Raw genomic sequence first — 13,304 nt, forward strand, 5'->3', positions numbered from 1 at the left:
GTTTAAAATTACCTAATTAGTTGGATACCAGGCTAGACGATAAAAATTTCAGAAGGCTAGAAATGTTTCTTGTGAAATTAAAGTATTTTAAGAAGCTAACTGATGGTTGTCATTTTAAGCTGAAAAGTAAATGTCACAAACTTTTAAAATGGAATAATTCAAATAGGTCATCGAAGATTACTGTGGGCCCTCTACATAGTCAGAGTATGAGACTTTTCACATTTTTGTGATTTCTTACATTATAAACCTTTGTTACAAAGTATGTAAAAATAGATGTTTACTTTTTTTTTTTTTTTAGATTTTTTATTTATTTATTTGACGAACAGAGATCACAGGTAGGCAGAGAGACAGGCAGAGAGAGGAAGGGAAGCAGGCTCCTTGCTGAGCAGAGAGCCCGATGTGGGGCTCGATCCCAGGACCCTTATGACCTGAGCCTAAGGCAGCCTAACCCACTGAGCCACCCAGGCATCCCCTGTTTACTCTTCAGCTAACAATACTTAAAAGTATTCACTCTGGCCCAACGGTAACGAGAACTAGTTGGGTTTGTTGTTGTTGTTGTTGTTTTGTTTTTGCTGGAATGATGTTTAAGGAATTCTTATTTTATACCGGCAATATAAGCAGCTTTAGTTCCCAGAACATAGTATGGTGGTGGGAAAGGGATACTTGTCTACCTGCACTGGCCATCCCAAATCCTCTGATGGAGACACTTTCATTTCACAGTTCCTGTCGCACCTCCACCAGAGGGCAGAAAGTGGAAGAGAAAGGAGGTGAAGGAAATTCATACTTGTCTTCAGAATGCCTCTAGAAATACCGGGGACTAAATCCCAACCTGCTTTTGCAAATTGAGTCAGCTGTGGCTCAGCTCTGCTCGAGATAGACCTGGCTGAAGATTGCACTGGACTCTTCGTTTTCAGGCCGGTGTCCCTGCACTGAAGAGAACTGATGAGGCAGTATTTTCATAAGAGCACAGTCCTGCAATTACCCTACTTCCGGTCGTCCCAGCTCAGCACTTGGCTAGCTTAGGCTGGTTACTTTGGCTCCCTAAATCTTTCTCATCTCTAAAGTAAACATAATAATAGTACCTCAGAAAGTGGTTGATAGAACTAAAAGAGAGAATGCATGTACGGGTGCTCAGCACAAAGCTTGGCTCAGATACTAAGAGCTTAAATTTTGTGAATTATGATAAACTTGTCAGATGCTGGATTTCAAGTCCAATGTCTGGAACACTATTTTACGATACACATGCAATATTTCTTCACTTTTTCATTTCAGAAGCAAAATACCGACCCCCCCCCCCCCAATTTTACAGATGTATCCTCTCTCCAACCCAGCAATAATATTCAAGGAACAGGTGCCTGAGGCATACTTTGTTGACTGTGCATGGCCCCCACCAGAAAAATGGGCATGGATTTATTCAATGACCTCCTGAGTCATCCTTGAAATTTCCATGAAGATCTTGACTGAAGTTGGATGAAAACTCATTTCTAAGAAAAATGCAATGTATTCTCCTGTCCCCTCCCCCCATACCTTTGACGACTTGGGCTTCAAACCCTAAAGTAATCTTTGCCGTTGTAAATGCGTTCAGTGCCCTCGACGCTGTCGGGAGAGCGGATGTTAGTGAATGACAGAAAAGGGGAATTGTCGGCCCCGCGGTTGCAGCCTGTGGACGCCTCCCTAGGAAATCGCCACCCAGGTTTATGGAAACAGCCTGAGGTTCTCCGGCAGCGTGCAGCCTCAGCAAAGTCTGGGGCATCTTGCAAAAGCAGTTTCTTCACCTAACATGTCATAGAGGGCAAGTTTCTATTTGCCTAATGCAAATAATGCCGGCCTTCGAAACGTTAAATCTTTTTTGAGAAAACAAATTTGGCCTTTAATTGCCAGTACCTGCAGTTATTTATTTATTTTTTTTCCTTGGGTAGGCTCTGGCTAAAAGAAAATGGTCTAGGGTGAGATAAGATTTGGGCGAGCAGAGAAGTAACTCTTTTGCTCCCAACTATTCTGTCTCCCACAGCCCAGACTCTCAAATCTCATCCTTCCCTTGCTGCCCTCGCGGGGTGCTCCCCAGTGGGGTGGGGGAACCGGCAGTGCGCTTGGCTTTCCCTCTGCCCCCGAGAAGAACTTTAAATGCAAAGAGGTGGGGTTGCAGAGATCTGTCCTTAAGGCTCTTATGGGTGGGACCCAGAGACGGGAGGGTAGGGAGGGAGTGGTTCGCGGGTGGGATCTGTCGAGCAGACAAAATGTGGGGCCCCTGTCCCTTGAAGTTTAAGTTGTCTCTTCCCTGAGGAGCAAGGCGTCCCTAGTAGCCTACCACCCCCCAACCCACGCAGGGGCACGAAGAGGAGAGAAGAGCCACCAGGATAAGAGTGGCTAGAGGAAGAGGCGAGACATGTTCTCCAGGAAACAGCCCCCTGCCCTGGCTCGGGAAGAGAGCTACCGCCCAGCCCGGGCCCCGGAGCAGGTAAGACCCCCCCCACCACCACCACCAAACGCGCTTGCCCGCAAACAGGTCGGATGACCTCTCAGTCCGGGTGAATTCAGGGTCAATCCCTCCCTCCCCTACGCCCGCGTCCCTCCGAGCCACCTTCCTCCCCCGCCGTCGGTGAGCTTCGGCTTCCCAGCCCGGCGCTGAGCTCCCTGCAACCAGTCCTCGGGCGCGTGATGCTCCAGGGGTCTCTGAGCGTCCGCGACCCTAGCAGGGTCATGGGCAGAGTTTCGTTCAGCGTCAGAGCCGGGTCGGTCCGGAGACCCCGCTCTCCTTGGCAGGGGCGTCGCCACGTCTGCTACAGAGTCCCTCCTCGGCCGGGCGCCCCGCACGCAGTGAGCGGACTGGTCGGTGCGCGGGCGCCCGGGGAGGCTGCCGCCACCAGCCCCTCGCGGGTCCCCCGCTTCCCCGCGGAGCCAGCGCCGCGGACGCGCGACCTGTGCGAGCACCGCGCAGCAGCCCGGCAGGCCCCAGACGTAAGCGCCCCCCAGCCCGCTTTCCAGCTGCGCGCGTCTCGGTCTCCGTCCCCCTCGCAGCCCGGACTCGCGCTCGCTTCCCCGGTGTCGAGCCGGGACCTGGAGCTCACTGCCCATTCGGAGCGTGGCGCACCCATAACCGGTGCCGCTCGCAGCGTGCCGGGAACTCCCGCGCCCCCAGCGCAAACTTTGTCTCTGGCGCAAATCAGCCGGGGCACCCCGGGCGCCAGCCTCCGAGGGGCGCAGGTTCAGAGCTGCGCGGGGTTTGGCGGCCCCGATCGTGTCCTGGAAAGGGACCGCGCCGCCCCTAGCTCGGGAGAGGAAAGGTAGGGAAGAGCATCGCGGATGGTCCTCACTGGCCTGAGTCCCCAGGAATGGGGTCTGATTCAGGACGTCGCTGCTTTTGCGGTGACAGGAGGGTCCCGGCGACCGCTCACTGCCGCTCGGTCCGGCCTGCACGGAGTCCCTCTCTGCGGGCGGGGACCCTGAGGGCTGAGCGGGCGAGAGGAAAGTGGTGTCGCGTCGGATCCTGGGGGGACTCTTCCCCTGCTCCCGTGGCGGGCGCCGGGCTCCTAGAGCCACCGGCTCGGGGCGGGTGGATGGCGGTGCAGGCGCTTTTAGCGCTGCTGGTCAGTGGCCCCCGATCCCAGGCGCTGCGAGCTCGGCCGGACGGCGGCGGGCCAGGCATTCCCAGGGAAGCTGTCCTCGCAGTTCAGAAAGTGGGGCTTTCCTCCTGCGGGAAGCCTCTGAGAACAATGCACGAAGCCTCATTCTTGTAAAAGGCTAAGGCGGCTTCTATACCCATTGTAGTTTGTAGGGTTTTTTGTTTGTTTTTGTTTTTGTAAAGTAATTTCCTGATGGAAACAAAACTGCAAAGGAATGTCTGGCTGCTACCAGAAGGGGAGCCAAGTCAGGATCCTTGTCCAACAACACACGTTTTAGCTGAAGGTGTTGAAATTAAAGATGCTGCAAAACATTAGTTTCTGGCACATCCTGGAGAGAATGTGAAGAAACACTGCATTTTTTTAAAGGCATAAAATCAATTTTTTGTTAGTCACAATACATTCACCTGCCTTTTTGTGTTATTTGGTCCCCAGTACTTTTGTTCGTGAGATTATGCTAAAAATTAGTCCCCAAACCAGATTCCTGGGGATTGACAGGTTAGATTAGAGGTCCGTGTAGACATGTGTGAAAGTGGGGCAGAGCAGTCAGGTTTTCCATAGAATCCTTACCAGGACACCGGGAGTTGCACTATGATGAACTATTCTCAGAGCTTTCTGGGTGGGAAATCTCATAAATCCCAAAACCCCAAGATGCTGCAAAGCTTTATTTAGGGGACGAGGCATCTTCCCAGAAAGTTCCTTGCAGGATAGGCTTACAACTACGATGTTGAAAACCTCTGTTAACCTTCCGGGGGTTAAATTAAGAGACAAATAATAATTGCCTCATTCATCTCACGGAGTGTATTTCCAGGCATAGTGAAACTTTTTTTTTTTTAAAGAAGATGCATAATTAATTCCATCAGAAACCTTCCTCTTAATGCTGCAGTAATCTTAATAGTGTTCGTCTGGAAGGCATCAGTGCTTCTACCACACGCACCAGCTGGGGTTTCATTTTGGAAAAACCACCTTTTCCACCAGGCCTTCATCTGGGTTTCAGTACTTGCTGGCTCTATTTTCCTTCAAGCCCCTCAGTTGCCCTTCCCCATTGTTGGGGGGCAGACAGGAAGGAGGTTCAGGGAGAAGCTGAGCAGCCCGTTATCTCCAGATAGTTAGCATCGTCACCCTCTAAAATCTGTATTTTCAGATCTTACTCTTAGCGAGGTACTCGGTTGCTCATTTTTCCTCTAACCCTCACCTCTAGCCTCCCTTGACATAAAGACCTAAAGTCTTAGGGCTTTTCGGTTTCTGAGTGTCTTACTGCTGGGGAATGGGAGCTCCTTGAAGACCAGGAAAGCTGCAATACAGAATTTTCCTGAAGGGATCCAAGAGAGAAGGGTTTATTTCATGTGACACTGACCTTAATAAGTTATTTGACAAGCATGTGTCCGTGTGTCCTGTTTGCCCCATCAGGGTTTGGAAGATGGGGCTGGTTGGCTTAAGTACACTGACCTGTATGGAACACTAGATCCACAGGAAGCACTCAAGCAACCTCCAGACTGTCCCATGAAATCTACTCAGACACGCGCACGTGCACACAGACACACGTGCGTGCTTTTGTGGTTTAGACTGTTCAATGAGGGTAGGAAAGAAAGAAGTCGCAAGAATGAAAGATGCCGTTAGCTTGTGTGCCTTGGAGAGGAGAGTATGGGTTCTGGTGTCTAAGCGATATTCAGATCTCTGGCTTTAACCCTTAAAAGTGACAAGGCTCAGGGCACGTCAGATGCTGCCGTTGAACCCTAATGTCCTCATCCAGCAAATGGGGAGACTATTTCTAACCATTGATAAGAATGCTGTGGGGATTAAGGAAATGAGTAAGTCCTAGAAATACTATCTGTACTATTGGTCTCCCTAACCTATTGTTATTTACAGAACTAGTTTCATCTCAGACTCAATAAGTCTACGCCAGACTTCTCTCCACAGCACCGCTTCTGGGAGTCTAAAGCTGTGCTCTACAATGGAGTATTTGCTGGTCACACATTGTTACTTAAAATTAATGTCATTATTTGAATTCATCAAAATTAAATCCAATTAAAATTCACTTCTGTTCTTCAGTCTCACTAGACACTTTGACCAATGATAACCATATTATGTCAATAGAACATCATTTTCAAGACAGAATGTCCTCTGGAACTTTCTTTCACTTGAGTAATAATTTAATGAGGCTCTTGGATGATACAGGTTTTCTGTCCAGTGCCTCCTTTTGCCTCTTTTCTTCCCAAGGAGTGGTTTTGTACTGCTAAGTCACTTCTGTTTTGCTGACATTTCTGACACTTCTGGGGCATTTGTTGAACGGTAAATGACTAGAGCCCTTTATAAATCAGTCAATGAGTGTGAATTAGCCACAGAGTCCTTGGGCATTCTCCCCTCAGCCTTGATGATTTTTGCTAATGTATCATTCTTCTCCCTCACAATGAGCTTTATGACTGATGGTTTTCCTAGTATTAGAGCAGAAAGTCTAATCTAATAGAGGGAGGCTTTTCTCTCTCCCTTGTGCCCTGACATGTTGATTTTTTACAAGAATGACCATACTGGAAGACTAGGTTCTATGTTTGCATCAAATCCATTGAAAGTTCAATTTATTCAGATTTGAAACTAGCACCTCCGCCTTATTCTGTAGGACCCAGTCCTGAACCTATCACCATTTGACAGGCTATTTATTTTCCCTCTTTATGTTGATTGTTTTCTCTGTCGTCTTGCTCTCAGGGAGAAGCTTCTCATATTCCCTTCTCGGGGAATATCTTCTCAGGCAGAGATATTTCTGCGTTTTTGTTCATGGCTAGAAGAACGCTTGGTACATAGTTGGTACTTACTAATTATTTGTGAATGGATGACCGTACAGAGGCGTATTTGGAACTACGTAGGATGGGTAGATGCTGTATTAGGGTCCATGAGCTCTATAACAAATAACTGCAAACTGTGTGGCTTAACACACCAGAAATTTACTCACTCAAGTCCAGAATCAAAATGTCAGCAGGGCCATGTCCCTTGAAGGTTCTATGGAAGAATCCATCCTCCCTTCTTCCTAACTTCTGGTGGTTGCTGGCAATGCTTGGCATTCCTTGGCTTGTAGCTGCGTCACTCCAGATTCTGCATTCCTAGTCCCTCCCTGCATTTCAGTGTTCTTTCCTCTTACTATAAGGACATCATATTTGGTTTAGGGCTAAATCTAATTCAGTATGACCTCACCCTAAATAAGTCCAAAGGCAAGACCCTATTTCCAATAAAAGGGTCACCTTCTGAGAGATTCCAGCGGACATGAGTTTCAGGAGACGTGGTTCAAACCAGTACAGATGCAGATAAGTAATCCTTTCCCTGCCTGGATTCCTAACCCCCTGGAGGTTGATTTTGTTTCTGGGACTTTGCTAAACCTGTCTTATGCCAAATATAGTCCCCGGCGTTGGTTATTCCTACAGACAGATAATCACGTGCAGGATGGGGAGATTAGGTCTGCTTCCTACGCGGGCAGGCGTGGAATACGTGGGCTGGGTCATCTCTGATTGCTGGAGCCGCTGCCCCTTCCTGAACCTGTTGCTATTCCCAGTCCTGTCGCTAGCCTTGACTTCTTTGTCTTTGCTCAAATAGAGCCACTGTTGTCCTAGAGCGCTGGCTGGTCTGCCTCACCCCTGAGCGTTCTGCAGCAGTGTTTGCTCAGCTCAAAGTTCTGCCGAAGGGTGCCCGTAAATTATGCTTTTCGCTCAGCCTGCTGGTAGTTGCCTCCATCCACTCACCTCCCAGCAGCTGTTTGAGTGTTCTCCTGTGGTACGTTTCTGCATGTCCTCGCCATCAGAGCTGGTGGTGACCAGCGCGGTATCAGTGCTTGATGGGCTGGTTGGAGACCCAGGGTGGTTCTGTAGGTGATCTCTCTTACCATTCGGTTATCAGTGCTGCAACTCTGCTGGCTGCTCAGGCGGACACCTGTGGGGAAAGGCCAGGCATCCAACAGTGTAGCTGAGGAGTTGGGCAGAAAATATAGGGAGGAGTGGCAAAGAACATTTCGGTGCCACTCGTTGTAGTCAGCCCAGGACCCCTTTGGGCCTTTAGGCTGAAAGTGTCTGAAGAACATCTTTTATTTCCAGCATTTGGGAGATTTCTATAGAAAGATGTTTATGCAGCTGAGAAAGGGAACCCTGTCACTCTCCAAAGCCATGAGGTCATTCTGCAAAAGCGTCACAGGAGCATAGTAAATGTGGATAGCACCAGGAAATCTTAATGTGGAGCTTCCCTGAACCCCATGAGCAGCAAAAAATCTCTATAAACCATTCCATGTGAATTTTTGTGGCTAGGGCACCATAACATCCTGAGAGTCATGTACCAGAGCTAAATAACTTCAACTTTAGAGAATCAGCCACACAGCCAGGACAAAGGGAAGAATAGATTTGCTCACCAACATTCCTCTGCCAGGCACAGTACTAGGCTTTGGGGTATACCAGTGGATAAAACACAAAGGTTCATGCACATGTGGAGCTTAGCTTCTAACTAAGCAGTGATCACAGAATCAGGAGTGCAGGGAAGAGAGATAACTGTTTAAGCAGTGTGAGTCCTTTTGCCTTCATTCTGACTAGTGCCAGGGAGAGAGCCCAGTGGTAGGGAACCCATGGTTCGTTTCAGAACACCGGTGTCTACGTAGCCACCTTGCAGTCCTCCATGTGGTCCTGTGTTTAAAGCTTTGTGCCTTCTTGTCCTCAACCCCAAGCCAGTTAATTCATCTAGTACTCAACCGATGAGCCTGTTCCATCTCTGGACAAACTAACTTTATGAGGTTAATGGACAGAAGGTGCCTTGGTCTCTGGTGTGGTGTTTTCCTTAGGGATTTGCAAGGATTATTTTGATCCTCACCTTTGTGGGTCTATTTCAGGGCCTCATCCTGTAAGCAAGATGACACTCCTCTGTAGTGTGCTTTGGAGATCAAAGCTGTATTATTTTGCTTAATCTATTTCTCTGTGATCATTCAGAACAATTTTGCCCAAGTGGAACAAACACAGGAAATCACAAATGGGAGTTCTAGTCTTCATCTGACACTAAGTTGCTTTGAGACTACAGAAGTCAGCCTGTTTGATCCCAGTGTCCTCACAGGTAAAATGAGGTAGTTGGATGAGATACTCTCCAAGGTTTCTAGATCTAAAAGCTGAAGTGTTAATGCAGCGGAGAAAAGGAGCAGAGCATTGGACCCTTTTTTTCCTTCTTTACCCCCTCTCGAAAGTGCTATTTGGAAGAAAGTGCTATTTGGGGAAGTGCTATTTGGTGGACCTTAATGTCTGCTTCTCTCTTTGTGGGTCCTTTTGCTGATTCTTCTTATGGTGACCATCTGCCAAAGTACAGAATTCCATCCCCAGACTGATCAGATGAAATCTGATCACCAGAGCCCGGATTTGTCTAGTGGTACCTTTTCTGACTATAAGTCAAGGCCAAGCACTTCACCAACGCATGTGACTTATGGGTGGTGGGAAGAATGGGGTGAGACCGTCATGGGGGCTGGGGTCTTCCAGCAGATGGCCCAGGATCAAGCTAGGGGCCAGGTATGCCTCTGGGCATAGCCAAGGAGCAGTTTGACACAGGAGAAAAATCATTTTCCTAAATGGCTAAGTAGGAACCGCCCCCCCACCCCCATATTCTGTTAAGAAACAAAAAATAATAAAAATGTGTTCAGAGTAGTAAAGGAGCCGACTTCTTAGGGAAAAAGGAAGAATTGTTGGATCTCTGAAATCTAGGAAGCCTGGTTATAAAATAACTCGGGAAGTAGAGTGAGCCTGATTAAACCATTAAAACTGGGGAAGTAGGCTCACACAGCCCTGGGTTCTCAGGCATGCAGACCAGACTCATCATTTAGCTGCCGGTGCCTCCAGCAAGTACATTTCCCTCTGCTCAGTTTCCTCCTCTGAACAGTGGAAACAGGATCCCTCATGAGAGGGTTGTGAATAAGGAGTCAGTAAAATAATGTTTTGTGGAGATGCTTTGTAAGAATACAAGCTGCTAGGGGGCTCCTGGGGGACTCAGTTGTTAAGTGTCTGCCTTTGGCTCAGGGTCCTGGGATCGAGCCCCACATTGGGCTCCCTGCTCAGCGGGAAGCCTGTTTCTCCCTCTCCCACTCCCCCTGCTTGTGTTCCCTCTCCGCTGTGTCTCTGTCAAGTAAATACAAGTTGCTGAATTATTTTTTTCTTTTTCCTTTTTTTTCCTTTGGTTACTATTATCTGTGGAGAATTTAGTTGTGCCTGTCCCTAGATAATATCCCTCTTGATTTGAAATCTCAATTCTGTGTCATCAGTCGCTCTCCCTAGAGAAGGCTGAAAGAAGAAATGTTGTTTTCTATGTCTGGGCTCCCTCATGAGTACGACAAAAATACAGCGACTGGAATTTAACATCACTCTGCTTCCTTTGTGGTGTTTCTTCCAACACACCATCCCTTAGAAATATAATGCTGGCCACAAAAGTAGCTACATTTGAAAAAAGCGAAAAGAAACAGATTGAGGTTAGTGTAATTTATTTAACTCATTGTACCTAGGATTTTATAATTTTAACCTGGAATCCATACAAAAATTATTCATGAAATATGTTACTTTTTAAAAAAAATAATAAGTCTTCAAATTTCAATACTCTCATGGCACATCCCAATTCAGATGGGTCAAATGTCTGCACTCAGCAACCACATGTGGTTGGCTAGCAACTACCGTCTTGGGTAGGACAGACCAAATGGAATTGGTTGAATAGTGGCCCCCAAAATATATCCATGAATGCCCCCTTTTATGGCAAAAAGGACTTTGCAGATGTGATTGGTCAAGATTGTGAGATGGGGAGATTATCCTGGGTTATTTGGGAGGACCTGATGGAATCCCCATCTCCTTGGGCAGGAGAGTCAGAGTCAGAGTGTAGGGGCCTATTTTAAGACAGAGCAGCCCCACCTCGGTTGAACAGCCATTTTGTTGTTTATGCAGTAAAACTTAAATTGACCCTGCTCCCCCCGCCCCAGGGGAACTTACTTAAAAGCAAGTCCAGGAAACCAATCCCAGGTAACAAAGCCCAAATACAAGGGTGGGTCAGGTCAGGTGGAGATGACAGAGCCCAAATGCAGGGATGAGTTGGGTTCTGTGGAGACATCCAATCAGTAGAGCGAGTATACTGTCTCCCTAGCTACCAAAGAGTATGGGCCCCGCCTTTTGGCGCCAATTCTGACTAAGGTGATAGGCGAGTTCAAATAGCTACTATTTGAACTAGTATAGTGAATTGTAATTCAATTGGCCACCCATGTGTGACCTAGCATGACTGTGCAGATTTCTCTGTGTATTACAATCTCACTCGCCACCTGTGTGTGGCCAGGCCCAACCACATGGCCTTTGCTCTATAAAAGTTAGTCTGTGAGGCAGGGAGGGGGTCGCCCTCTCTGTAAGGGACAGCCCCGACCGGTCTGTTCTACGGTTGGTTTGATTCTTGATGCTTGGCATGAAATAAAGCTCTGCTTGAACTTTGCTTTGTATCAGTCTCGCTCCTTTGACCATGGACCCATTATTGGGGGACCCAACAAGAGAAGGAAATAATGAGATGGTGGGTCCACGTGGAGATTGGAGAGAGGTGTTTTCAAGATGCAGGAACTTCCGCCAGCCATGGCCTACAGATAGGTAGCAGCTAAAAACTGGAAAACACAAGGAAACAGATATTCCTCTGAGAGCCTTCCAGAGGAAGGGGCCTTGCTGACACCTTGGCTTTGGTCCAGTGAAACTGACTGCAGACATCTGACCTCCAGAATTATGAAGGAATGAGTTTGTGTTGTTGTCAGCCACTGTGACAAATGGTTACAGCAGCCATAGAAAACGAATTCCTTACTGATGGTCTAATGTTAACATCGTTTCTAGGACCGTTTTGAGAAGGTGTCCGTCTGACTCCCATCAGCTTAGACAGTTACGGTCACTGGCTTCATCCCAGCCCGGGCTGGGGTAGCGATGCCCCGTCATTCCTAGGATTGGTGCCCATGATAGCCGTCCTCCCTGAGCAGTGGCGTCTGTTTCTGACTGACTTGATTGCATCCTTCGATGGTAAAACTCAGCTGATGTCTTTGTCCTTGAGGATGAATAGTGGAGAGAGGATACAGTACAGAGGAGGGAGAAATGGTTGAGAAAAAGTTACTGGCTCTCTCTACTAGCCACTCAATATTTTCTCAAGTCTAAAAATGTGCTGAAAATGATGTCTATTAATTTTTTTAAAAAAGGTACGGCCCTGTGGGTTTGGTAGAAGTAAGGTCATTCTTACATCTTTATCTGTGAATGTTAGTGAATGTGATTGGACTGCTAATTCTTAATGTTTAGTGAGCAAGAGAATCACTGGGTGAGACCCAAGAATTTGCATTTCTAACAAGTTCCAGGGGCTGCAGATACAGCAGGTGGGCAGGGAGGTATTGGGAGAGCCGCAGGCCCGGCCTCCACAGGGAGGGTGCGGCCCTATTGCTGGGAGGGCTCCCAGGCCAGTCTCCCCTCCCCCACCAGGGTATACACAGAATCCTCTTCCAACAATAAGCCCAGTGGGCCGTTGCTAAGAAACTTGAGAGTGGGCACCTCTCCTCTTGCCTGTCTCTTTTGTGTCTCCCACCCTGAGGTCTAAAGTAGATGACAATCCCGAGATCCCCAAGTCTTAGCTAAAAATACTTTATTTGCCACAGAGGCCAGCTGACTTCTCAGATTTCCCAGTTGGAGTGAATCCCCCAGACCCGGGGCTGCCCCAGTGGAAAGGCTATAAACAGAAAATACCAAGTTAAAAATAGCCCTGGGAAGGCCCCTCAAAGCTCTCACACCCAGCTGCCCACAGGAGATGACCAGTTCTGGGCAAGGGGGCGAGTGGGGGGATCAAGCCAGGAAGGACCGAGGAACTGTGGCTGCGTCCCTGTTCATCCTGTGGAGGAATTAAGGCAAATTTTAGGGACTAGCTTCCTCTCTCCTGGTCTTGGTGGGTTGTGGGTTTTTGTTTGTTTGTTTGTTTGTTTGTCTTTTAATGTAAATTCTAGAATTAGTAACTATAGTCCTAAACCTGGGTAATGGTCATTTTTATGCCTCTATCTTCTGCATGACAATAAAATTGAGCTTCCCATCTTTTCTGAAATGGAAAAAAGAGATGAGTCCTTCCAAAGGTGTCCTTGGTGAGAAAATCAAGTGGTCCCTTGGAAGGACTTGTAAGAGCTGATTTGCGTGCCAGGATCGATGGTCCAGGTCACCTTGGGGCCACCTCTGATTGTTTGCCTCAATCCCTCCCATCTAGCACTCACACTTTTTTTTTTTTTTTAACATTTTATTTATTTATTTGATGGACAGGGATCACAAGTAGGCAGAGAGGCAGGCAGAGAGGGGGGGGGGAGCAGGCAGAGAGCCCGATGCGGGGCTCGATCCAGGACCCTGAGATCATGACCCAAGCTGAAGGCAGAGACTCAACCCACTGAGCCACCCAGGCACCCCTAGCTTTTTATTTGGATTGTTCTGACTTTACCTCTATCAACCGAACGTCACTAAGAGGAACAAAAATGCTCTCTGGGTAAGAGATAAATATTCCTAATTTACAATATTCTCCAATCATTTTGTGTCAGAAACTCCTAATGGCAGGCACCATTCTCCCTTTCCTCCTTGAAGAGAACTTTCCCAACAACTGAAAATTATCTTCTTTCTGGAATAAAATTATTTATTTTCCCTAGTGGAAGTAAACAAAACTCAT

The 13,304-nt window shown here is 47.7% G+C and overlaps 1 protein-coding gene across 4 annotated transcripts in view; it reads left to right on the forward strand.

Annotated features, from left to right (window-relative positions):
- The first annotated feature begins 334 nt into the window (after positions 1 to 334).
- Positions 335 to 13,304, forward strand: part of CORIN (corin, serine peptidase) — a 246,408-nt gene continuing 233,438 nt past the window's right edge. Inside the window, exons 1-3 of one of the 4 annotated variants that reach the window (XM_082728362.1) lie at positions 335 to 1,500; positions 2,328 to 2,458; positions 2,764 to 2,958. In XM_082728362.1, the coding sequence (XP_082584488.1) occupies positions 2,387 to 2,458; positions 2,764 to 2,958 (267 nt within the window). In that variant the 5' untranslated portion in view covers positions 335 to 1,500; positions 2,328 to 2,386. Of the gene's footprint in view, positions 1,501 to 1,892; positions 2,135 to 2,327; positions 2,459 to 2,512; positions 2,959 to 13,304 lie in introns of those variants that run through there. The other 3 variants (XM_082728363.1, XM_082728364.1, XM_082728361.1) reach the window with 3 other exon arrangements.

Source organism: Mustela nivalis (genome assembly GCF_964662115.1).
Source record: "Mustela nivalis genome assembly, chromosome: 4".
Lineage (NCBI taxonomy): Eukaryota > Metazoa > Chordata > Mammalia > Carnivora > Mustelidae > Mustela > Mustela nivalis.